At 42.5% G+C, this 25950-nt stretch overlaps 1 protein-coding gene and 1 long non-coding RNA gene across 2 annotated transcripts in view; one reads left to right on the forward strand and one right to left on the reverse strand.

Annotated features, from left to right (window-relative positions):
* The first annotated feature begins 911 nt into the window (after positions 1-911).
* LOC114813224 lies at positions 912-17146 on the forward strand. Its single transcript, XR_003760898.2, has 3 exons — positions 912-1080; positions 10026-10208; positions 16773-17146. It is a non-coding gene; the product is annotated as an uncharacterized LOC114813224 (long non-coding RNA).
* A 445-nt stretch (positions 17147-17591) lies between these two features.
* AP1S3 (adaptor related protein complex 1 subunit sigma 3) overlaps positions 17592-25950 on the reverse strand; it is a 48301-nt gene continuing 39942 nt past the window's right edge. Inside the window, exons 4-5 of the mRNA XM_029069010.2 lie at positions 21007-21144; positions 17592-18850 (exon numbers count right to left, since the gene is read on the reverse strand). Coding sequence (XP_028924843.1) covers positions 18815-18850; positions 21007-21144 — 174 coding nt within the window. The 3' untranslated portion in view covers positions 17592-18814. The remainder of the gene's footprint in view (positions 18851-21006; positions 21145-25950) is intronic.

Here is a 25950-nt window from a genome sequence, read left to right on the forward strand (position 1 = left end):
GAAATGGACATGATGATAATTATGTGGGCCGGGATTGTCTCTCCTTATTGCTGTATTGTGCTTTGCAAGTGCCTAGTACAATGCTCTGCACACAGTAAGTGCTCAATTAATACGATTGAATGAATGGTATGGCATTTGTTAAGTGCTTACTATGTACTAAGCACTGGGGTAGATGCAAGATATTCACGTTAGACACGGTCCCTGTCCCACATGGAGCTCGCAATCTAAGTGGGAGGGAGTGGGATTTAATCCCCATTTTACAGTTGAGGAAACTGAGGCACAGAGCAGTTAAGTGACTTGCCCAAGATCACCCAGCAGACAAGTGGTGGAGTGGAGATTAGAACGCAGGTCTTCTGACTCCCCCTTCTCTTTCCACTAGCTCGCACTGCTTCCCATGGTGGAATAAACCAGATCTAAACTCAAGTGGGAACCAGATTCTTTTCAAGCTCTCAAGATAGAGGCCCAGAGACAAAGAGGTTGAATGGCATGGCCCAGAACCTCAGGGACACAACTGATAATCAAGTCCAGATGTGCTAAGAACCGGTCCCATGTATCGCTAACATCCACTGGACTGGGGGGTTCTACTTCACAAATAGCCTTGTCCAATCGCTTCTTCGGCTGACCGAGAACATTCCCAACAGATGAGACCCCTGACTTTTGTATAAACTTTTTCTGTGAATCCGATCCTTCCACATTTGCAGAATTATTAATAGCTAGTCCCTCAGGAATATCAAAAAGGTTGTGTTTTTTTTTCAACCCTCCCATTCACACAGACTTGAGGAACCTTTCGTCACGAGGCAACCGAGTCCTCAAAAATGAAATAGAAATTTAATTACTTATTCACCCAAGCTTTTCCCTTGAGCTTTGTCAACGAGTCTTTTGTGAATGACTAACAGAGCAGCTGCTGCAACTCAAGGTCCCGAATCTCTGCAAGCTGCCCCGGGAAGAATGTGAGTCATCCGCATCTGACGTCAAACTCTCATCTCCTTTCGGACAAGGAGAGAGAGGGTGGGTAATGACCTCAATATGACAGCCATTCTCCCTTCTGGACCCTGCTTGGATCACAGATTCCTCCTCCAGGTAATGATTACTTCACACCATAAGTTTCTTCCCTGGTGTTAACTATTTTAAGCCATAGGGATGGTTTCAACTATTGAAAAGTTTTCACTTTCAAATTGACAAGCAAGCAAAAAGAAACAGTCCAGGAGCCATTAAAAGCAGTTATTTCTTCAGCAAAAACTGCCAAATAGTAGGGGAGCAGTCATCCTTTTAAAAGGCACAAATAGAGTTTTGCCTTGAAGCTAATAATATTGGGATTTCTAAAAGGCCTGGTATCAGAGGGGTTGCCAGCACTTTACGTAGAGAGGAGTTTGAGTTTTCAGATTTGCTCTCTTCAGAAGTTGAGGCATGGGGACTTTCCAAAATCCCAAAGGTATTTCAGGACGAGGAAGTGCTGAATCCCGGAGGGAAAATGTTGCCTCACCTGGACTCTGGACTGATCTGGTTCTAGAATGAATCAGAGCCTGGACCACTTGTAGCTGGGAGACCAGCTCTGATTTGAAATAGCCAGAATGACTAATTTAGTCTGGATTATTCCCTGCCTAGCAGACTCTCCAGAATGCTAAACCAGTGCCAGGGGCCCCTGAGGAGCTCAGATCTACTGTCTGCTTTAAAGCAAACAAGAGGGTCTGGTTTAGGCTTGGAGCCACCAAACTAAATTTTCCAGGGAGCTCCAGGGCCGTGCTAACCTCTGAAGTTATTTCTGACTGTAAACTCACTGAGGGCAGGGAATGTGTGCAATATTGTTGTATGTTACTACCCCAAGCAATTGGTCCAGTGTTCTGCACCCAGTGAGTGCTCAATAAATATGATTGACTGACTAGGAATACCATCCCTCAGCCTAGGGGGAGTCTGCCTCTGTGACTCGCCCAAGATCCCCTTTTAGGTTCTAAACTCATTATGGGCAGGGAATGTGTGTTATTGTACTCTCCCAAGAGCTTAGTACAGTGTTCTGCACGCGGTAAGTGCTCAATAAGTATGACTGACTGGGTTTGACCTAGTTTGGCTGTCCTGATTCTAACATTTGCAGACCCCTTGGGCCTTCCCCTGCCTGTTATCTCAGTTACCATTTTGCATTCCTTCCAGAATGTAGTTGGTTTTTTAAAAGTATTTATTGAGTTTCCAGTGCTGACTGTGACCTCTGCTGATTACATTTTCCTTTCTCTGGAACCTTCATGTATTCTTCCTTCTTTAACATACATGACTCTAAACTAGCCCAACTCACTTAACAGCTCATCACATATTGTGGGTTGCCACATACAGGTGGATGAGTCCTTTGGCCTTGATCCATACCCATTTGTGCTCTTCCAGATGACAGGTTTTTCTTGGATTCAGATGTCTGCTCCTGCTTTCCCACTTTATACTCCATTCTTGTAATAGATGAACTTTGATGAAAGTTTTCCACAGCTTTCTAGTTTCCAGCACTTGTGCCCTATCGGCTGTGTTATGAATGATTTTAGCCTGTTTGATTCATAATAATAGGGACATAATGAAACTCCTAACCCACTCTAATTATTGCCTGCCACAGACATAGTAGAACACTGGCTTCACTGACACTATCCTCTCGTCGTTGTTGTTGTTTTATGGTATTTAAGTGCTTACTATGTGCCAGGCACTGTACTCAGCATTGAGATGGATACAAGCTAATCAATTTGGACACAGTCCCTGTCTCCCACTTGGGGGTCACAGTCTTAATCGTCATTTTTGCAGATGAGGTAACTGAGATAGGGAGAAGTGAAGTGAATTGCTCAGGGTCACACAGCAGAATCATGGTGGAGTCAGGATTAGACTCTCTTTCGCGGACTTCCCTTCTGTCTCCCCCGTCTAACTGTGGATCATCCACAAGGTTCAGTTCTGGGTCCTCTTCTATTTTCCATATACTTCTCATTCACTCCCATGGCTTCAACTACTACCTATTTGCAGATCATTCCCAAATCTACATTTCCAGCCCTGATGTCTCTCCCTCTATAGTCTCACATTTCCTTCTGCCTTGGAGACAGCTCTACTTGGATGTCATGCCATCATCTCAAATATAACATGTTCATAACAGAACTCCTTTTCTTAACACTTAAACTCCATCCTCATGACTTTCTCATCACTGTAGAAAGCACCACCAGCCTTCCTGTCTCATAAGCCCACAACCTTGGTGTTATCCTTGACTCCTCACTCTCATTCAACCCATTATATTTAACCTATCATTAAATCCTGTCGGTTCAACCTTCATGACAATGCTAAAATCCATCCTTTCCTCTCCATCCAACTACCATATGAATCCAAGCACTTAACCTAACCTGCCTTGATTCTGCATCCCCCTCCTTGCTGACCTCCCTGCCTCCTGTCTCTCCCCACTCCAGTCTATACTTCACTCTACTATCCAGATTTTTTTTTATGAAAGCTTCCCTTCCATATTTCCCCATTCCTCAAGAACCTCCAGTGGTTGCCCATCCACCTCTGCATCCAAGAGAAATCCTTACCATCAGCTTTAAAGCACTCAATCACCTTGTCCCGTCCTACCTCACCTCATTACTCTCCTAGCACATCCCAGCCTGCACACTTTGCTCCCCTAATGCTAACCTGATCACTGTACTGTGATCTCATCTATTTCACTACTAAACTCTCCCCCACTTTCTGCCTCTGGCCTGGATCACCCTCCCTTTACATATCCAACAGATAATTATTCTCCCCACCCTCAAAGCCTTACTGAAGGCACATCTCCTCCAAGAGAAGGCCTCTTGGAGCCCTCATTTCCTCTTTTCCCACTCCCTTCTGCATTGGCCTGATTTGCTCTCTATATTCACCATCCCATCCAGTCCCACAGCACTTATGTGCATACCTGTAATTTATTTATTGATATCAATGTCTGTCTCCCCTCTGGACTGTAAGCTCGTTGTGGGCAGGAAATGTGTCTGTGATACTCTTGTGTTTGTGTCTCCCAAACACTTAGTACAGTGCTCTGCACACAGTAAGTGTTCAATAATTTGATTGATTGAACACAGAAAGATAGGAGTAGTGAATCAATAGGCATTGGCAGGACGTTTGCTATCCACATTGTCTTTGGAGTTGAACAGATAAAAAAATTTGCCTTACAGGTGAATACTGTGAAATTTGGCCTTCTCATAATTGGCTAAAGAGCTATCTCGAACCCATCAACAACGTCACAATATGCATTATATTATTATGTGTATTGCTTACATATAATGTCTCTGTCCATGTTGAAAACTCAAGCATTTACCATGCTATCTAGGAAGTCAGAGAGACTTTTATTGCCCTGCCAACAAAATCCATTCTCCCATTAGTAAACAAAAAGGCCCAGATGATCACGCTTAGACTCTGCTCTTCACTGCCATTCATGGGTAAGGTTGTTTTTCTCTGAATGTGCAATTCTTTCATAAAATGTTGAGTGTGTCTGATAAAACTGCATCAAAAGACCCTGCACCATAGAAAATCTTTTAAATCAATCAGTGGTATTTACCGAGTGTTAACTACGTGCAGAGCACTGTACTAAGAGCTGGAGAGAGTACAATACAAGAGTTAGACATGTTCCCTACCCTCCAACGAGGTTGCAGTCTGGAGGATGACAACCTGACTTAAATATCAAATGATCCCTAAATTAGAAGTTCTTGAAATACATGGACACCTAAATTTAGTCTCATTTAATCAGATACTTGGATAAATACAGTAAGTTATGGCAGTATGTTGGCATGGCTGGAGACATATGCTTGTTGATTTCATCACTAGTAATAAAGATGATATGTCAGTTAGTCAGGGTGTGTGAAGGTCCTGAATCATAGAACAAACACTAACCACTGTCACTTTTCTGCATCCATTCTCCAGATCATTTAAACCATTTTCATGGAGTCAGTTCAGCTATATGAAATTTAATTGCTTAGCTCTCATGGTAAATAAAGAAATGGAAACTGGACAAATAAAATAAATGAAAAACTTAGTTGAAGCAGAGCCTTTTCCCTCCCTTTTCCTTCAGAATTACAGCAATTCAGAGGCTCATTCAGAGAAAAGCACACAAACTATAAAAATATTAACTGTAACAAGATTCCAAATCCACTTTCTTTTTTTTTAAATCATTGCCTACCATTCATAATCTGAGTCATATAATTCATTCATTCATTCAATAGTATTTATTGAGGGCTTACTATGTGCAGAGCACTGTATTAAGCGCTTGGAATGTACAAATCGGTAACAGATAGAGACAGTCCCTGCCCTTTGGTGGGCTTACAGTCTAATCGGGGAGACAGACAGACAAGAACAATAGCAATAAATAGATTCAAGATATAATTGTGGTTGTGGCTTTTGTTAAGCACTTACTATGTGCTAAGCACTGTACCAAGCACTGTGGTAGATACATCAGGTCACATGTGGGGCTCACAGTCTAAGTGAGATGGAGAACAGGTATGAGTCGTCATTTGGCAGATGAGGTAACTGAGGCACAGAGAAATTTTGACTTGCCTAAGGTCACAGCAGGCAAGTGGCGGGGCCAGGATTAGAAACCAGGTCCTCTGACTTCCAGGCCTATGCTCTTTCCACTAGGCCATGCTGCTTCTCCAAATTGGCATTTAGCTCTGAATTGGAATGAGCCGGCTCAGCTCGGCCGCTTGTCAGCTGTGTGACTTTGGGCAAGTCACTTAACTTCTCGGTGCCTCACTTACCTCATCTGTAAAATGAGGATTAAGACTGTGAGCCCCACGTGGGACAACCTGATTCCCCTGTGTCTACCCCAGCGCTTAGAACAGTGCTCGGCACATAGTAAGCGCTTAACAAATACCGACATTATTATTAGTATTAACGAGCCAAACTGGCATCTATCCTAACCAAATACATCAGAGAGTTGCTCGAGCCTCTGCCTGGTTTGATTTGGTTGACCTGGGGTTCTATGTTTTAAAGTAGGTAGAAAATGATGATCTCCATATAGATTGGCATTATACACATGAGTCTACCTCATCTACACAACTTCTATTCATTTCACATAGTATTTACATTCAGTTTTCAGAGAAGAAGGAGGAAAAGGGGGAGGATGAAGAGGAGGAGGAGGAGAGTCAATAGAGTTTGAAGACATGATCCCTGTCCTCAGCTAACTTAGTTTTACATTCACTCACTCATTCAGTTGTATTTATTGAGCACTTACTATGTGCAGAGCGCTGTACTAAGTGCTTGGAAAGTACAATTCGGCAACAAATAGAGACAATCCCTACCAACAGGCTCACAATGTAGAACATTCAGATGAGGGATTTAGTTCACTTCTGAAAGGAAGCCAGAACCCGAAGTAGGCTGAGCTGGCCTACACATGGGCTGGCCCTGAGCCAGGCCTAGTCACATAGGCCCCAGATATCTGGTTCCTACTGGCTCTAGTACTATTCCCACCGCTCACAGACCCCACAGAAAACTCAAGTTATTGCCCCAGGATCACAAAATAGAATCTCCAGAGAGAAACCTCCAAGTGGAGACTCCCCATTACTTTGTAAGCTCCTTTGTGGGCAGCAACTGTACTCTCCCAAGTGCTTAGTCCAGTGTTCTGTACTCAGCAGGCACTCAATAAATGCTTCCAATTGACTGATCACTTGAGATCAATCCCCTCAGTAGTAGGGTTCCCATTTACTACACCCTCAGGAAATCCATACGTGGGGATTTAAAGTCCGGGGAGGAAGTCAGCACACCCCCAACTGTTCCAATGTGCTTAAGGTGCAGGTTAGGCTTTGGGGTTCCTCCTCAGCTCCCCAGATCCAGAGATATTGCTTTTCCTAATCACATGTGTGGGATCCCCCAGTCACTAGTACAGATACAAGACTTAGGCGGGGATTTAGCCAAAGTTTACTGCCATTAACACAGTCTCTATACAATAATCAGCAAGTTCAAAACACATCGTATACAAATAGTCAAGCCTCTTATAGTACCTTCAAGGCTTGACCTTGAAAGATTACAGCAAGCGTCTATACACCATTAGGTTTGACTCCGCCAAGGTCATTTGAATTAGCCGTATAAAGGAAATCACCATGGTATTCTTTTGTTTAAAAACAATACCGTCAAAGCATTATGTGGAATGTGTGTGACTGTACTGTGACAGTACTGAATGGAAACTGAAAAAACAGAAAGCTTGGAAAACTGGCTCAGTGATGGGGGAGGGAGTTCTAAGCCAGGGGGAAGATGTGGGTAAGGGGAGAGTTGATGGAGTGCTTTAAATCAATCGGTGATATTTGTTGAGTGCTTACTGTGTGCAGAGCACGATACTGATCCCTTGGCAGAGTGCAATTCAACAGAGTCGGTAGACACGTTCCCGTCCCACAAAGAGCTTACAGTCAATGGTAAGGAGTTTGTCTTTGCTGTGGAGGTGGATGGGCAACCACTGGAGGCTTCCGAGGAGAAGAGAGATGGGTACTGAATTTTGTTTTTTCGGAAAAATGACGCAGTGTGGAGTGTGGACTGGAAAGAGGAGAGACTGGAGACGGAAGTCAGTGAGGAGGCTGCTGGAGTAGTAAGACATAGGCCTCGAAGGTACTATAAGAGGCTTGACTATTTGTATACGATGTGTGTTCTGAACTTGCTGATTATTGTATAGAGACTGTGTTAATGGCAGTAAACTTTGGCTAAATGGTTGCTAAGTAAACTTAGCAAGACACGATAAGGGCGTGGATGAATGTATGTGAATGAATGGTAATAGTCAAAAGAAAAAACATCTGTAGGTGAGAAGACACTGCCACAGTCTCTAAAAGTAGACTAGGTCCCTCGACTCCACCTGAAAGCAGCGTTTCTCAGTGGCAAGAGCACAGGCTTGGGAGTCAGAGGTCATGGGTTCTAATCCCAGCTCCGCCGCTTGTCAGCGGTGTGACTTTGGGCAAGTCACTTCACTTCTCTGGGCCTCAGTGACCTCATCTGTAAAATGGGGATTAAGACTGTGAGCCCCACATGGGACAACCTGATCACCTTGTATCCCTCCCAGCGCCTAGAGCAGTGCACTGCACATAGTAAGTGCTTAACAAATGTCATCATTATTATTATTCTTCACTGCCAGTCCACATTCCAGTGGCAGCTTCCACTCTCGATAAGTTTGGTGTGAACACTGCTTTCTGCTTTTAGCACCTGGCAGTTAGTGGCAAAAATAATTGCTACTTCCTTAACTCTGGACTCTTTTTCTTGCTCTCCTCTGTCGAGATTCCTACCCACAATCCTCTGCCCATTCTTTGCCAACCCCTGAGCGTTACTGACAAAGGAACAACTTTCCTCACCTTGTATCCCTCCCAGCGCCTAGAACAGTGCTCTGCACATAGTAAGTGCTTAACAAACGCCATCATTCTTATTATTCTTCACTGACAGCCCACATTCCAGTGGCAGCTTCCACTCTCGATAAGTTCGGTGTGAACACTGCTTTCTGCTTTTAGCGCCTGGCAGTTAGTGACACAAATAATTGCTACTTCCCTAACTCAGGACTCTTTTCCTTGCTCTCCTTTGTCGAGATTCATACCCACAATCCTCTGCCCATTCTCTGCCAACCCCTGAGCGTTACTGACAAAGGAACAACTTTCCCAAGGCAATTTGACTAAAGCTGTACTTTTCCAAGCCGTTCTGCTGGCAAGCTGCCTTAACTATTTGCCATCTACCCAATAGCCATCCTCTTTAATGAATATCTGATGACTTCTGAATCCTTCTGGCTGAGATCACCTGACTGAACTCATTGGCTCAGATCCACACACATAATTCCTCAGAAAGAGCAATCCTATTTAATGAAACTTAAGCACTTGCTAGATTTTTTTGTTTGTTTTGGCCTTTATTATTTATTTATTTTTAAATCCAGGTTAAGGAAAGAGAAAAACACCTCACCACATCGTTGCTTTTGAAATATATGCGGCTGGCACTAATTCCATTGAGATTGAGAGAGAGAGCTCTTTCTTCTCCTTTGTCTATGGAGTCTATCGCTCTCAGAGAAAGATGCTCCTTTGGGGGGATGATTGGTGTCTTGTCATATCTTATGGTCTTTCAGGTGTTGCAAATTGATTATTGGATCCTTTTTTGTAATCTCACGCCAGGTTTTGATGTTAATTGACAAGTGTGTAATTACCTGGATCATCCTTTTTCCCTTCTTTAAAAATGAGCATCGGGACATTGTCTTTCCCCCATGAATTTTCAAAATACTATTAGCTCTGCAAAGACCTCCACCAACTCCTAGAACACATCCGGAAGTCCTGCTGATTTAGATCCACCCAAGCTTTTTAATATGGTAGTTTTCTCAGAATGTGTGTTTCCCCTATGCATTTTGGATAGAATGCAACTACGGATTCAGGGAGTATTTTTAACAATAATGCCTGTCTCGATAGAGCATGTCGTTATGTCAGAAAAATGGCTGTGCACAAGTATGTGATGTTGCACATAGGATGAGCACTTCAACACAAGTTTTCCATAATTTGGGGATTAGTTAACACAATAGAAATGTTAGAGACTTGGGTGAACCTTAGTTTCTTTTCCCATCGCAGTTTGGCCTTCTGACCTTCTATTATAACTATGAGCAGCAGCATGGCCTACCGATAGAGCATGGGCCTGGGAGTCAGAAGGTCCTGGATTCTAATCCTGGCTCTGCCACTTGTTATGAGAAGCGGCAGAATCTATTGGAAAGATCCTGGATCTGGGAATCAAAAGACCTGAGTTCTAATCCCAGCCCCACCATTTGTTTGCTCTGTGGCCTTGGGTAAATCATTTAACTTCTTTGTGCCTCAGGTATCTCATCAGTAAAATGGGAGCTAAGGCCGTGAGCCCCATGTGGGACAGGGATTGTGTCCAACTCGATTATCTTGTATCTATCCCAGCACTTAGTATAGTGGCTGGCAGAGAGCAAGTGCTTAACAAATAAAATGTGTCAAATACATTTATACCACCAAACAAATGTTTGAACATTAATCCCAGTTAATGGGGTGGATTTGAAGAACAAACATTCCTTTACTTCCTCCATGGCACCTTCCTACCAGGTTCTGAACTACACCAAGGAAGGAAGTTGCTGCCCAGAGCCAACTAGAGTGGCGGGAAGAGGTCGAGGAATGTCTCTGAGCTGCTCGGAGCTGGATGCTGCCGATACGACGCGCCCAAGCACTGGTTCCTCCAGGATCTTCTCAGGCTCTCAGGACACCAGTTTGGCTTGATCACGATTTCAGGTAATACGTTAGTGCTCTATTTTCTAAGGGGCGGATTAAAGTTCCCAAGTGACAGATTTGTGATCGTTAATTAAGATACTGTTGAGAGAATCAGGAGCTCTCTTCTCTCTCAAACCACTTAATTTTAGGAAGAAAGAAATAACGTAATAAATTTTCACAGATATAAACTTCTTGTGTTTGGTGTGTGTGTCTATACACACATATGACAAATAGATCTTCAGGCATCTGAGTTTTTAAAGAAGCAACGTGACTCACTGGAAAGAGCCCGGACTGGGGAGTCAGAGGTCATGGGTTCTTATCCCGGCTCCGCCACTTGTCAGCTGTGTGACTTTGGGCAAATCACTTCACTTCTCTGGGCCTCAGTTCCCTCATCTGTAAAATGGGGATGAAGACTGTGAGCCCCACGTGGGACACCCTGATCACCTTGTATCCCCCCCAGCACTTAGAACAGTGCTTTGCACATCATTATTATTATTATTGCAGGGTATCAGCTCTGAAAGATTTCTGCATTTAGGAAGCTCATTTGTCTAATAATCTAAACCACAGTGAGATACCAATATTTTATGGTTTATGATTGAATAACCTGAATAATAATAATTGTGGGATTTAAGTGCTTACTATATGCTAGGCACTATACTAAGCACTGGGGTGGATAAAAGCAAATCTTGTACCCAGTCCTTGTCCCACGTGGGGCTCATTGTTTCAATCCCCATTTTACGGATGAGGTAACTGAGGCCCAGAGACGTGAAGTGACTTGCCCAAGGTCACACAGCAGACAAGTGGCACTATCTCAGGTAATAAAATAATAAAGACTAGATTGAGGTATTTAAAGCTAGTTCACTTTATTGATTGCATGACATTGAAAAAGTCTCTGTTATAAATATGGAGAATACAGATGGATACAATAATTAAAGAGCCAGTAGTATAATCTAACCAACTGATTCCTTTGGGCTTTTTTTAAATATGTTCAATAGTACGAGCCGAAAAGAGTGAGATTGAAAATTAGCCATCCTGGAGGTACTGTGTGCCAAATAGCATTTTTAAAAACCCTGAGAGATGAAAGCAGTGATTTGCTTTGGCCTGGACATAAAACCAAGAAATTGAAAGCTGAATTGTGATTCTGGTCCAGAGTGAGAAAAAAGTAAAAACAAAGGAAGAAAATCTCTGTAGATCTACTACTGAGGGCTTCGAAAGTGTATATGAAAGCTATTTAAATTAATTTGAAACAACATGTGTGAAAATAGAGTCCCAAGACCTGGTAGTCCTGAAGAAATAGAATATAACAAGTCCTTCACACTTCTAGGGAAGAAACACACTCTATTATTTTGAAGTATTTACTGATTTATCAAGACCGCATCCTCATTTTTCTGCCAGAATGTGTGTTTTCACCACTCACTTTAAAGACATGATGACAAAATTAGGGAATATTCTTCTGACAACATACTAGGAAGCAGCGTGGCTCAGTGGAAAAGAGCCTGGGCTCCTGAATCAGAGGTCATGAGTTCGACTCCCCGCTCTGCCACTTGTCGGCTGTGTGACTGTGGGCAAGTCACTTCTCTGTGCCTCAGTTACCTCATCTGTAAAATGGGGATTAACTGTGAGCCTCACGTGGGACAACCTGATTACCCTGTATCTACCCCAGCGCTTAGAACAGTGCTCTGCACATAGTAAGCGCTTAACGAATACCATACTAAATACAGAGTAGTGTAGTTTTGGAAGAAACTGTACTGGGTGTTTGGGAAATATAACAGAGCACTAGCCAAGTTTCTTGTCTACCTGGAGCTTACATTCTAATGGGGAAGAAAGATATAGAAATATTTACAAGCTGTGAAATCAGAAGGAATTAAAATGAATGTTGTGTTGCATATGTATATAGTGCTGAAAATGAGCATGAATAAATAAATTCGTAATTGCAAGAGGCAGCTGAAGAGTTGATGAAATTCAGGTTATTAGTGAATGAGGGAAGGCTTGTTCGAGTAGGTGGGAGTTTTAAGAGGACCCAGGACCATGTCTTAATTTATTTTCATAAAAGATCTTAGTGCTTAAATAGTGCTTGGCACACTGCATAATAATTGTGGTATTTAAGCAGTAACCATGTGCCAAGCACTGCAGTGAGCACTGGGGTAGTTACGAGATTATCAGATCCCATATGGAGCTCACAGTTGAGGTAAAAGAATGAGGTAGCTGAGGTATAGAGAAGTTAAATGACTTGCCCAAGATCACACAGCAGACAAGTGGCAGAGTCAGAATTAGAACCCAGGTCCTATGACTCCCAGGCCTGTGCTCTTTCCACTAGACCAAGCTGCTTCTAAAGCATGTCTGCTTTCTAACTTTATAACCACTGTAGGCTTAATCAGTCATAGTAGCAACGTCGATATTAAAAATAATAACGAAGGACCCAGTGGTTAGATTTTGAGAATGAAGATTTTTCCTCTTGTCACGTTTTTAAAAATAGATTGGCAATTTGTCTGGTCTTATGCTGTTGTCATCTCCGACCCATAGCGACGCCATGGACACATCTCTGCCCCACCTCCATCTGAAATCGTTCTGGTAGTGTACCCATAGAGTTTTCTTGGAAAAAATACGGAAGTGGTTTACCAGTGTCTCCTTCCGTGCAGTAAACTTGAGTATCCACCCTTGACTCTCTCCCATGCCGCTGCTGCCCAGCACAGGTAGGTTTTGACTTGTAGCAGATGGCCTTCCACTCGCTGGCCACTGCCCAAGCTAGGAACGGAATGGGTAGGCCTCTGCTTGAATCTCCCTCCCATAGTCGAGACTGGTAGAGTACTGGAAACTCTCTGAGTACTGGCAATTTACTTGTTGGAAATTTTATAAAGGTTGTGGTTGGACAGAAAGCTCAAATCCTTTAAGAGTTTCGGGCCGAGTTCCTTTCCAAGTCTGCCAGCAGTAGCGAAAGCCCAAGAAACGGTGGGACAAGTTTAAGAGGTTGGCGGGCTTTCACACTGCCCAAGCCAGCACTGGACCGGAGGAATAGCTAGGGACCTAGAAAGTCAAAAGCATCATTCAGATGAGTTGTTGGCTCTCCATCACCTTGCCCCCTCCTACTTCTCCTCCCTTCTCTCTTTCTACCGCCCACCCCGCACGCTCCGCTCCTCGGCCGCCCACCTCCTCGCCGTCCCCCCGGTCTCGCCTATCCCGCCGTCGACCCCCGGGCCACGTCCTCCCGTGGTCCTGGAATGCCCTCCCTCCTCACCTCCGACAATCTAATTCTCTTCCCCTCTTCAAATCCCTATTTAAAGCTCACCTCCTCCAAGAGGCCTTCCCAGACTGAGCTCCCCCCTTTTTCCCTCTGCTCTCTTTACCACCCCCCCACCGCTAAACCCTCTTCTCCCCCCTTTCCCTCTCCTCCTCTCCCGTCCCACCCCCTCAGCACTGTACTCGTCCGCTCTTCTGTATTTATCTTCATCACCCTATTTATTTTGTTTAATAAGATGTACGTCACCCCGATTCTATTTATTTGCCATTGTTTTTATGAGATGTTCTTCCCCTTGACTCTATTGCCATTGTTCTCGTCTGCCCGTCTCCCCCGATTAGACCGTAAGCCCGTCAAAGGGCAGGGACCGTCTCTATCTGTTGCTGATTTGTACATTCCAAGCGCTTAGTACAGTGCTCTGCACATAGTAAGCACTCAATAAATACTATTGAATGAATGAATGATGCTGGTTGACTGGTCCGGTGACTCACTGACCTGATCTCTGTGTGAAAGAGGCAGTTAAGTTGGGACTAAAAGTGAGTAAACCTTCTTTCAGGCTTACAACAGGAAAACCGCAGGCTAGGGAGGAAACCAATTTGTGAGGAATCTTGCTTCATAACTGTCATATGGAATAATAATAATGGTGCTTGTTAAGCATTTACTGCGAGCCAAACACTGGCGTAGATACGAGTTACTCTTTGTTTCCATTTCAACCTGAGCGGGACTGGTAAATGGTGGAAACGAAGCCCAGTTTAGCTGGAGAAGGCTAGAGAAATGTGACGGTAAATACGACCGACTAGATGGGCTGCGTGAACACAAGGCTGCGGAACGCTCTGCCCCTCGTGTTCGCTTCCAGATTGGTCCTGGCATTCATCCCACTAACATCTGATGCCCGAGAGTGTTGGAAGCTCTGACCTTCCCCTCCCAGCCCCTGCAGGGCCGCATGGAGTTTGGAAACTTCCCCGATGCCTTCCTGGCTGAGAGCAGGGTGAGAGACGCTGATAGGGGGTGAGGTTCTCAACAGTTAGCCTGAGATGCTCCTTGCCAAGTGGGTCATGGTGGTAGCTCCAGAGGCCTTATGGTGGCCTCGGAAGCAGGTCTAGCGGCGAATGCTTCCTAAGCGGTATGGCCTAGTAGGTAGAGCGCAGGCCTAGGAGTTGTAAGAATCTGGGTTCTAATTGTGAGTCCACCCCTTTGTCTGCTGTGTGACCTTAGGCAAGTCACTTCACTTCTCTAGTTCTCTGTTACCTCATCTATAAAATGGGGGTTAGGACCGGGAGCCCCATGTGGGACGTGGACTGTGTCCAACCTGATTATCTTGTAACTACTCCATCATTTAGTACAGTGCCTGGCCCATATTAAGCACAAATACCATAAAAATACCATAAAACACCATAAAAAACACAGTCATATACCTGGTGCACCAGGAGTAAACCAAAGGTTTTACCCAAACAATTACGTTGGTACAAAACCCGTGATAGTATTACAAGACCACTAACAGGGCTCAATTTTGTATTTTTTCCAGGCTGCCCATAATTAGGTATGAAATTTATTTTCCAGCTCCCCTTGAATTCCCTTGGAGCTGAAATATTTTATAATGGTGTTCCTTCTGTGATTCAAGAACCCCGCAGGATTTCAGAAATCACATCACTTTAAATGTTTTCCTCACTCGCTCAGCACAGGAGATTGTTAAAATTGTTTTTCATGCCACACTACTCTAGAGGTCAGGTACTTAACAACCCACTCTCCATGGTGAATGTAGTTGTGAAGCACTTTACTTTTTTTTTTCAAATATTCATCCAGATAGATGTCCAAATAGTTCTAGTTTAAGGATGGATAAAATGAGGATGGGGATAATGTGAAGCGCAGACCCTCATTTTTGTCCCGATGGCTACTACTGGGCTGCCTTTGGGCCACCTTTAAATGAGAGTCGAGAGATAAGACAGGGCACCTGGTGAAATGCCAATGAAAAATTGAGGCCCACATAATCGTTTGCACTCAGTAATGCCATCATAGTCCGTTGGCATTAACCTGATCAGGATAGGCTGCCATTTTCTCCTCCAAATGCCTGATCCAGTCTGTGGATTGAATTGATTGCCAACTCTGGCGCTTAACTAGAAATTGTTAAGATCAGCCTACTGAATTGTGTTTTATTTTTTTCCATTGTCCACTGTACTTGAGTTAGTGGTAAGCATATGGATTTTTCCTTTTAGAAAATAGCAGATTTGAGAGGAACTTGGACCAATTCATGAAGATAATGGATTATTCGATTATATAATATTGTATAATTGTATAATCACCTAAAATTAGAAGTAGAGAAGGAGGAAGTTAGGGATTTAACAACTGGAGCAAATTTAACCACTGGTATTGATGTCAGAGAGGGCATTGTCATATCCTCCCGGTGTCCCGTTGTCACTGTCAGAGACACACCCAGAGGCATTTGGCCTGATCCAATAATGTCATTTTGTTTCCTGGTGCTTAGGATAAAAAGACACAAGCTAAACTAACTTTGGTAGTCCCAGTGCTATCTGTACCCACCAATGAATACTGAATCCGGCAAAGAGGCATCAAACTTTCTGAATTAAACAGATGTTAGCTGTACATTCGCAGAAAATGGTGCCAGAAAGTGATACTGGATCTAAGGGAAGGCTATCTAAGGTCAGACACCAGTCCAAATGTTTTTGTTACCTTAAAATCAACCCTCCCACTTCCCTAATTGTGTCTCTTTGTTCCTGAATCCAATTTGAATACTACACCTGGAGGATAATAGCATCTATTGAAAGAGGAAGGAACCCTTCTGGCATTCAAAATCATTTTCTCCTGAAGGACAAAATAAATAAGTGGGAGACGGAACTGCAGTTGTCCCATGACAAGGGACTTTCCAGAATAGGTGTATTTCCATGGTCTGACAAGACCTTGACAGAATTTTACCAACCTTTCCTATAATAGTAGCTGAGGGAAATTCCATAAATTGGGCTTGAAGAGAAACAGGAGGGTACAGAGGGAACCATTTTTGCATTATCCTCCCTGAGTGTTCTTCAGACTGTGTTTAGGATTCAGAGTTAAATAAGTATTGTTGATTATATATTTTATCTCCTCCACTGAGTTCTGAGCAATTTAAGGATGGATTGGAATGTGTCTATTTTCACTTCTATTACTTCCCTGGTGCTTAACACAGTGCTATGAACACCAGGGATATTTACAAATGATAAACTAATGAATGGTGGATAAGGTTATCTCTTTTAGAGGAAGAAGTGATAGCTATCATTCCAAAGTATATCAGACCTATTAGTTCAACACATACAGAAATGCATTATCCTCTCTAAATTCCAATGTTATTTTCTTTATAGGTGAAACAGTGCATGAAGGAAACACAAGACAAAGACCCAAGGAGTGCCAAAAAATCATAAAATGATCAAGGAGAACCTCAATTACTGCATAGCCTTCCACAGATGGAACATTTGACGCAAAACATTAAGGTACTTCTAGTGTTAACCTGTAAAAGTAGTAGGCAATTTGGGAGGACTACAATAGAAAATTCAAGTGCATTTAATTTTTAATTTCAAATACTACCAGGTTCTCTTTCTCCCCAAGTTGAGGTAGACAGCCAGAGATAAATTTATTTTTAGGAACTGAGTTTCTGAGCTGGAGACCAACCTAATGCACTCAGAAATACCATCATAGTCATTTATTAATAATAATAATAATAATAATAATATTTGTTAAGCACTTGTTTGTGCCAAGCACTGTTCTAAACACTGGGGTAGACACAAGGTAATCAGGTTGTACCACGTGGGGATCACAGTCCTAATCCCCATTTCACAGATGAGGTAACAGGCACAGAGAAGTTAAGTAACTTGCCTAAAGTCACACAGCAGAACAAGTTGCGGAGCCAGAATTAGAACCCACATCCTCTGACTCCCAGGCCTGTGCTCTTTCCACTAAGCCACACATTTGCCATTGATTTGACAAGACTCCAAAGACAGGCACACTTGCCTCCCAGGAATACTATCTCTGATCTTCCTGATGATTTTAAGGGTCCTTTGTCTCTGAATAACCCTTTTGATGACTGTTTCCAGCAATCCCTCAACGCTACAACTCCCAGGAAGCCACTGAGAAAAGCTACATAATAATTTTTATGTCCTCGTCAGAAACCAAGGACAGCACAATTGATTTTGTTTCTTTATTCATTTTTTTCAAAGCATTGATCATTTTCCTTCATACGATACAGACTGGCTCCTGTCAAACATACCCGTAACTTTCACTCTCTTCCCACTGCCATTGCCTTATAGGATTTAGAAGCCGATTAGTATTCCACTTCAAAATACAGAAAATACACAAATTGAGCTGGTAATTAAGAAATATTTCCTATGGGAGGGTCAGATTCTACTCTCCCAAATACAAGAAAAACTCAGCTTCTAGTGAATTTGTGTGTTCAGAGACAGAAAGGTGACAAATACCCCCACATACTTTCTGAGCACCCACTAGGTGTGAGACAATAAGACCCTCTAAGAAAGTCTTTTTGATACTGAATTTTACCCACTATCTCATGGACACATCATCATCATCGTTATCCCATCACTCAAGCTGTTAGAAGCCTAACTGGGCCCGTCATTCAGGAATATATAGTTATATATATATATATATATATATATATTTTTGGAATAAAAAATACAGCCAAATGGTGCTATCCCATTTCTCTTTTTAGCAAAAAATGGGAGAAAAATTCCCAACCTAGACAGTTGTTGAAAATATACATGAATATATGTATATTAAATATGTGTATATCTACTATTCACTACTTCAGTGTTCCCCAAAGTACATATTTCTCTTATTAACTAGAAATTACAAATTTAAGGATCAGACCTATATATTTGCATTTAAGTTGACAGAAAAATTGTCGCAGTGTCTGACGTCATTAAATCATTGTGGAATTATATTCAATAAAAAACTCGATATTTAGAAAAGGAATCATTGTTACCCCAGGTATGCAAAACAGTCAATAAAATCACATTGTACAAAAGAGCCTCCGGTTGTCAGTGGTGGCTCAAAATAAGGAAAAATATATTGCTAGTTATTTCTCGGTAACATATCAAAATTTAATTTTGTAGCTAAAATCCTGATATCAAACAAATTAGAGTGGATAATACAATGATTTAAAAAATTCCAACAGTGCTAGATAGAATTTATTTTACATATAATACAGATGTGTAATCATATAAATATGTTATATTAACCAAATTGAAAATTTTACTAATTTGCACATAGTTCCCCTTAGTTCTTTTTGGTATTTTTAGAGGCTCTGGCACTTAAGAAATGAATTGCAGCATGTTGAGTTTTGTGTGTTTACAGTATACAGGTTTTTTTAGTCTTCAAGTAGATTTGATAGATATTAAAATGTAGGTTTGTTCATGTATTCCTCCATTGTCTGAAAAATAAATGGATTTTTGTATATTATATAAGTGGGCATATATAATACAAAAATAATTATATGTATAAAGTTTCACAGAAAACCACAGCTTTCTATAGCATGCAAAATCAATCCATTTTACCATTAAAGGAAAACCATTCAGAAGTAATTTTCCATTTAAAAGGTATTCTAATTTACTCAAGAAATCTTGGGCTTGATAGAAAAACTAATATGTTCCGGTACTAAATAGCTGTCATTAATTAATAACTGTAGAATACTAATAGGGCCAATTAGAACAACACAGCTTTGACTCAGACACAGATGGGAGAGTGGCAAATTTAAAGGACCTTCCATGAGTCACGGGAACCACTCGGTACTAGCCCAATCTGGCAAGTAACCACTCGGGGCTTCCATCGCGTTCATTAATTCAGCTTCGATAGCTTATCAACATTCATTCAATCATACGGTGGTATTTATGGAGTGTTTACTGTGTGCAGAGCATAATAAGCGCTTGGGAAAGTACAATACAACAATTAACAGTGACATTCCCTGCCCACAGTTGAGAGGGAGGGAGATAAAATAAAATGACAAACACGTACATAAATGCTTTGGGGGCTGGGAGGGGGAAAGAGCAAAGGGACTAAGGGTGACGCAGGGTGGGAGATGAGGAAAAGTGGGATTTGGTCTGGGAAGGCCTCTTGGAGGAGGTGTGCCTTCATTAAAGCTTTGAAGCAGGGGAGAGTGGATGACTGTAGGATTAAAGGAGGAAGGGTGTTCCAGGCCAGAGGCAGGATGTGGGCGAGGGGTCTGAGGTGAGACAGGAGAGATCGAGGCAAAGTGAGAAGGTAAACACTAGAGGAGCAAAGATGTGCTCCCAAAAGGAAACTCCAAAGTGTCTAAACCCTACGTTCAAAGAGGCAGCTAAAACCCCAAACCCCTAATCCTCTGGGCAGTTGTCTTCTACAGAATTCTGGGGCAGTAGAAAACGCTGCTTATTTCCTGATGAAGAGAGGAGCACGGTTCAGTGGATAGAGCAAGGGCTTGGGAGTCAGAAGGACCTGGGTTCTAATCGCAGCTCTGCCACATCTGTTTTGTGACCTTGCGCAAGTCATTTCACTTCTCTGTACCTCAGTTACCTCATCTGTAAAATGGGGATTAAGACTATGAACTTCTTGTGGGATATGGACTGTGTCCAACCTGATTATCCTGTATCTACCCATAATAATAATAATGTTGGTATTTGTTAAACACTTCCTATGGGCAGAGCACTGTTCTAAGCGCCGGGGTAGATACAGGGTAATCAGGTTGTCTCAAGTTAGGTTCACAGTCTTCATCCCCATTTTACAGAGAAGTTAAGTGACTTGCCCACAGTCACACAGCTGACAAGTGGCAGAGCCGGAATGTGCGGTGTCTAGCACAAAGTAAGTGCTTAACGAATACTGGGGGGAAAAAAATTTGATGCAAATGCTAGGCCTCAGTGTAAAAGAATCACTCATGTGGTAATCTGGGAACAATTACTGAAATTTGCAGGACCTGCTTCTGATTACAGATATCTTTGCATACAAGTCTCCTGTGCTCCTAATTTATTTATGAGCACAAGAGTAGACCAAAAGTTACACTCGAAGTTGTGTCAAAATTGTTTAACAAAATTGGTGAATTCCATTTTCAGTAATTGTATTGAATTGTACAACCGAATTGTACTTTCCAAGCCCGAATTGTACTTTCCAAGCGCTTGCACACAGTAAGCACTCAATAAATATGACTGAATGATTGAAATGAATGAAATAATATTTCTAGTAAGTGATATAAAATGTTTTACTCTTCTGCTTTCCGATACATTTTTGGAATTAGCTGTACAAGCTATAAGAAAATGAAATTAAAATAGCACAGAACCATTGCTACCTCTCACAGAATTGCCAGCATGCACACTCACAGTGAGGGTGGGTTTTCACGCATGAAAGGAAATAAAGAATTAAGGTTTTAATTCAGATAATTCAAGCCAAAAAATACTTTCCTCCTAAAATGCTCCAATAATTGGGTCAAAGTGTTCTGGATAATTATCTGGATAATTGTCATATGAATCTGCCCACAGTTTCACTAAAAGCCTTTTTCAAAATCCCTGAGTAATGTCATCTCCCTGTTCTGCATGGGATTCTGTTGGCTGCTGTTCTTACCTCCTGTAACATATCAGAGTCTTCTATGGCTTTGACTGCCAATTTTTTTGACGTCTCTTGGATTTCTCCACCCATTATAAACTCGTCAAGAATAAAATAAGCCTTTTCAAAATTAAAGATAATATCCAGCTCACAGACCTAGTGGGATGAAAATTAAGATTTTGATAAGGTGTGTATTCATATGCAAACATCTGTTATGCTGTCAAAACTGTTCATCAGATGCACCCTTGTGGCAGGCTAATAAAATACTGACAGTATTTCTAGTACTTTTCTGAAAAACATGGGGTTTGAGAATTTCAGACCTCAAATCATCAAAATATAAAATGTCTACACAACAGAGCATTTAGTTGTATGTCATGTTTTCTCATTGAATTAGAATACAGGGCTGAAAGAATTCAAGAGTTCACCTCAACCCTCCCCTTCTCCCACCCCTAGTTCATTCTTGCTTCCAAATTCATTCAGTTGTATTTATTGAGCGCTTACTGTGTGCACAGCACTGTAGTAAGTCTTCCCAGGCAATGCTTCTCTGCCAAAGGACACCTTAATCCTGACTCAGATGAACGTTCAGAACCTAGCACAACTTGTACCCACCTTACTGTTTTCCCTCCTCTGGGAGCTCACTGGAGTCCTCTCTTATCTGGATTCCAATTTATTGTTATCCAGGTTGATTTTTAAGAATCAGAAATTCAAAGACAGATGGTCTTTCTCAGGTTCATTTATCTCATTTTTGTTCACACTTCACACTATACAAATTAAAACAGACGTCGTTCTCTTCTAGAATGAAGCTCGTCGTGGGCAGGGAACATGTCTACCAACTCCGTTAGGTTGTATTCTCCCAAGCGCTTAATACAGTGCTCAGCACACAGTGAATGTTCAATAAATATGATTGATTCTTGGAAATTTGACTTGGCTTCTTGCTCAAACTGAGGAGTGATGTACCACTGTATTTTTAATTAGCATCACCACCACTTCAATCTATCAGTCATGGTCTTTATTGAGCCCTTACTTTGTACGGAGCATTGTATTAAGTGCTTGGGGGAATACGATACGACGGAGATCGAAGACACAATCTCTGCCCAAAAGGAGCTTACAGTCTACAGGGAGAGACGGACATTAGATGGGTGAAGTTTAGGAAGGAGGGAGATCTCTGATCCAGTGCCTTGAAGCCAATAGTGAGGAATTTTCTGTTTTGTGCAGAGATGGATGAGCAACCACTGGAGATCTTTGAGGACTGGAGAGATAGGGACTGAAAGGTTTTTCAGAAAAAATGATCCAGGGAGCAGAGTGATATATGGCCTGGAGAGGGGAGAGACAGGAGGAAGAAGGTCAGCAAAGAGGCTGATTTAGTAGTCAAAGCTGGAAATGACGAATGCTTGGCTCAGCATGGTAGCGGTTTGGATGGAGAGGAAAGGGCAGATTCTACAGCCGTTGTGAAGGTAGGACCAAAAGGATTTTGTTACAGATTAAACATATGTGTGGATTACGAGAGATGAGTCAAAGTTATGGCAAAGTACTAGCTGTTGAAACAGGGAGGTTAGTGGTGTTCTCTACACTGATGAGACAGATGGGGAGATCATGGTTTGGGTGAAAAAATGAATTCTGATTTGGACATATTAAGTCTGAGGTATCACGATAATATCCAAGTAGAGGTGTCCTGGGGAAATGAAGAGATGTGAGACTACAGAGAGAGAGGTCCAGGCTGGAGAGGTAGATTTGGGAATCACCCACACAGAGATGGTAGTTGAAGCTGTGGGAGCAAATGAGTTCTCCAAGGGACTAGGTGTAGATGGAGAGTAGAAGGGACCCAGAACTGAGCCTTGGGGGACTCCCACAGTTAGATGGTGGGAGGCAGAGGAAAAAAGTCCTCTGCCGCCGGGCTGGTCCTAACTTCGTTCAATGATCTGCACACAGTAAGTGCTTAGTAAATACTATTTCTGCTACTGCCTTACCTCACTGATTTCCCAAGCACTTCACTCCGATAACGCTGACCTTCTCACCATACCTCGATCTCATCTATCTTGCCGCTGATCACTCATCCATGTATTCCTCTGGCCCGAGCTCCCTCCCATTTGATATACAACAAACCATCCCTCTCCCCACCTTCAAAGCCTTATTAAAATCACAAGCCCTCCAAAGGGCCTTCTCCAACTAAATCCTCATTTCCCCTACTCTCTCTCTTCTGTGTCACCTATGCACTTGGATCTATAAACACTTGAGACTCACCCCAACCTCAGCCCCACAGCACTTTTTTAATATCTGTCTTCTCCTCTAAACTGTAAACTCCTGTGGTCAGGGAACGTGTCTACCTACTCTGTTGGCCTGTGCTCTCCCAAGCACTTACTACAGTGCTTTGCACCCAATAAGCACTCAATAAATATCACTGATCGAGTGATTATCCGACAGCAAATTGATTCATCCATAAAAGATGGGTGTTCATTTGCCTTAATATCACAACTAAATTCACCCACGTCAGTATTATCCATCTTTGGTTGGAAGCTACTAGAGGGGCAGAGATTGTGTGGTCTACTTACTCTGAAGAGCGCATCTTGCAGCTGAGTGCTTTAAAAAATATTGTCGATGACGATTAACGTGACATGAATAAATTTTGAAGCTAAATTTCTAAGTATATTTTGAGCTGTGGGTCCCACCCACACCCACACAGGTCTCATACCTGCTATTCAGCTTATTATTCATGACACCCTCCATGAGAAAATCACCTCAAGGCACAATCAGCAACATTCAATTAAAATACATAAAATGGAAGCAGCAATAACTATATGTTCAAAATCAATTAAAAAAAACAATTTATGATGATGTGTCTCATATTCTGCCTGGCAAGAGGCCCAATAGGGGTGGGAATAAAGTTCCATAAAATTTCATTCTGGTTTCAATTTGACACAATCCTTGTGAAAGAATGTTTCTAGGGAGTAATAATAATTGTAGTATTTGTTAAGTGCTTACTATGTGCCAGGCACTGAACTAAGCACTGGGGTAGATACAAGTTAATGGGGTTGGACACAGTCCCTGTTCCATGTGGGGCTCACTGTTTTAATCCTCAATTTACAGATGAGGAAACTAAGGCCCAGAGAAATTAAGTGATTTGCCCAAGGTCATACAGCAGGCCAGTGGCATAGCCGGGATTAGAGTCCAGGTCCTTCTGAATCCCAGGTCTGTGCTCTATCCACTAAGGCACGCTGACAACAGGCCCTCAAAATTGTCCATTTTAAAAAATTCATGCTACGAGCATTTCAGCAGGCCCTACAATCCTTGAGTTTTGATGGGGCAAAGATGTACTTCTGAGGAAAGGATTGTGTCTTTAATAATAATAATTATGGCATTTGTTAAGTGCTTACTATGTGCCAAGCACTGTTCTAAGCACTGGGGTAGATACAAGGTAATCAGGTTGTCCCACTTGGGGCTCAGAGTCTTAATCCTCATTTTACAGATGAGGTGACTGAGGCACAGAGACATTAAGTGGCTTGTCCAAGGCCATACAACAGAAAAGTGGGGGAGCCAGTATTAGAACCCACATCCTCTGACTCTCAAGCCCGGGCTCTTTCCACCAAGCCATGCTGCTTCTATGCTTTGGCATAGACCCTGGGTGTTCCTTATCTTTTATTCCCTGAGCCTAATCTACTCTGGGGTTTTGGGCATTTCCATTTAGCCTCTCTTTAACGGGGCTAATGCTACTTACCCGCCACTTGAAGATGATGAAAAGATTTAGGTAGCTAATCTTCCTAAATCGCTTTGAAGATTACAAAGTACTATAAAAGGTGCTAAGTATAAGTAATTAGAAGGTTTTTATTTACCCCCTACAGAAAAGCAGGGTTTCTAAGGTCTGTCTTAGGGTAATGGGGTGGGAAGGGTGTCAAAGAAAATCTTCAGCATTAATATGAAAAAAAGCACCTTTTAAAGGGAACCTGGAGGCTTTTTAACTTTTGTGGAAGAGCAGATACAGTCAAGATGTACATTTTAAGAGCTATGGTAATGTTGGCAATCTGGTCCTAACCACCAATTAGTATTTATTCTGCCTCACTGAACATATAGGCTAGGATTTTTATCTTTTCAATCAATCCATCGATAGCATTTTTGAACATACCGAGCACTTGTGAGAATACAACAGTTGATAGAAATAATCCCGGCCTGCAAGGCTCTTACAGTCTGGTGGCATTGAAGGGTGGGAAGGAACAGACGGGGAGTGGGTACCCAAATGTTTAAGTGATGTGGAAATCCTGAAGTAGCCTTAGGGGGAATAAACAGGGTGGGAACATAAGTGATTAATCAAGGAAGGCCTCCTGGAGGAGCTGTGATTTCAGGAGGGCTTTGAAGATGGGAAGAGCAGAGGTCTGCCAGATAGGAAGCGCGGGGGAGAGTCCCAGGCAAAAGAGAGGGAGCAAGAGGCCTCTGGTGACAAAAGTGACGGTGAGGCACAGTGAGTAGCTTGGTTTGAGAGGAACCAATGGGAGACTGGGTGGTAGTAATAATAATGTTGGTATTTGTTAAGCGCTTACTATGTGCCAAGCACCGTACTAAGCACTGGGGTAGATACAAGATAATCAGGCTGTCCCAGGTGGGGCTCAAAATCTTAATTCCCATTTTCCAGATGAGGTAACTGAGGCACAGAGAAGTGGCTTGCCCAAGGTCACACAGCAGACAAGCAGCGGAGCTGAGATTAGAACCCAAGTCCTCTGATTCCCAAGCCTGGGCTCCTGCCATTAATCCACACTGATTCTCTAGTTGGAGAGGAGCACTTGATACAGTGCTCTGCACAGGTATGGTTTCAATAATATTTGTCTGCTGGGTGACCTTGGGCGAGTCACTTAACTACCCTGTACCTCAGTTACCTCATCTGCTCCCCACCATCCCCCCCCCCCCGGTCCCATCCCCTCAGCACTGTACTCGTCCGCTCAACTGTATGTATTTTCATCACCCTATTTATTTTGT

Source organism: Ornithorhynchus anatinus, chromosome 7, assembly GCF_004115215.2.
Source record: "Ornithorhynchus anatinus isolate Pmale09 chromosome 7, mOrnAna1.pri.v4, whole genome shotgun sequence".
In the NCBI taxonomy this organism is placed as follows: Eukaryota; Metazoa; Chordata; class Mammalia; order Monotremata; family Ornithorhynchidae; genus Ornithorhynchus; species Ornithorhynchus anatinus.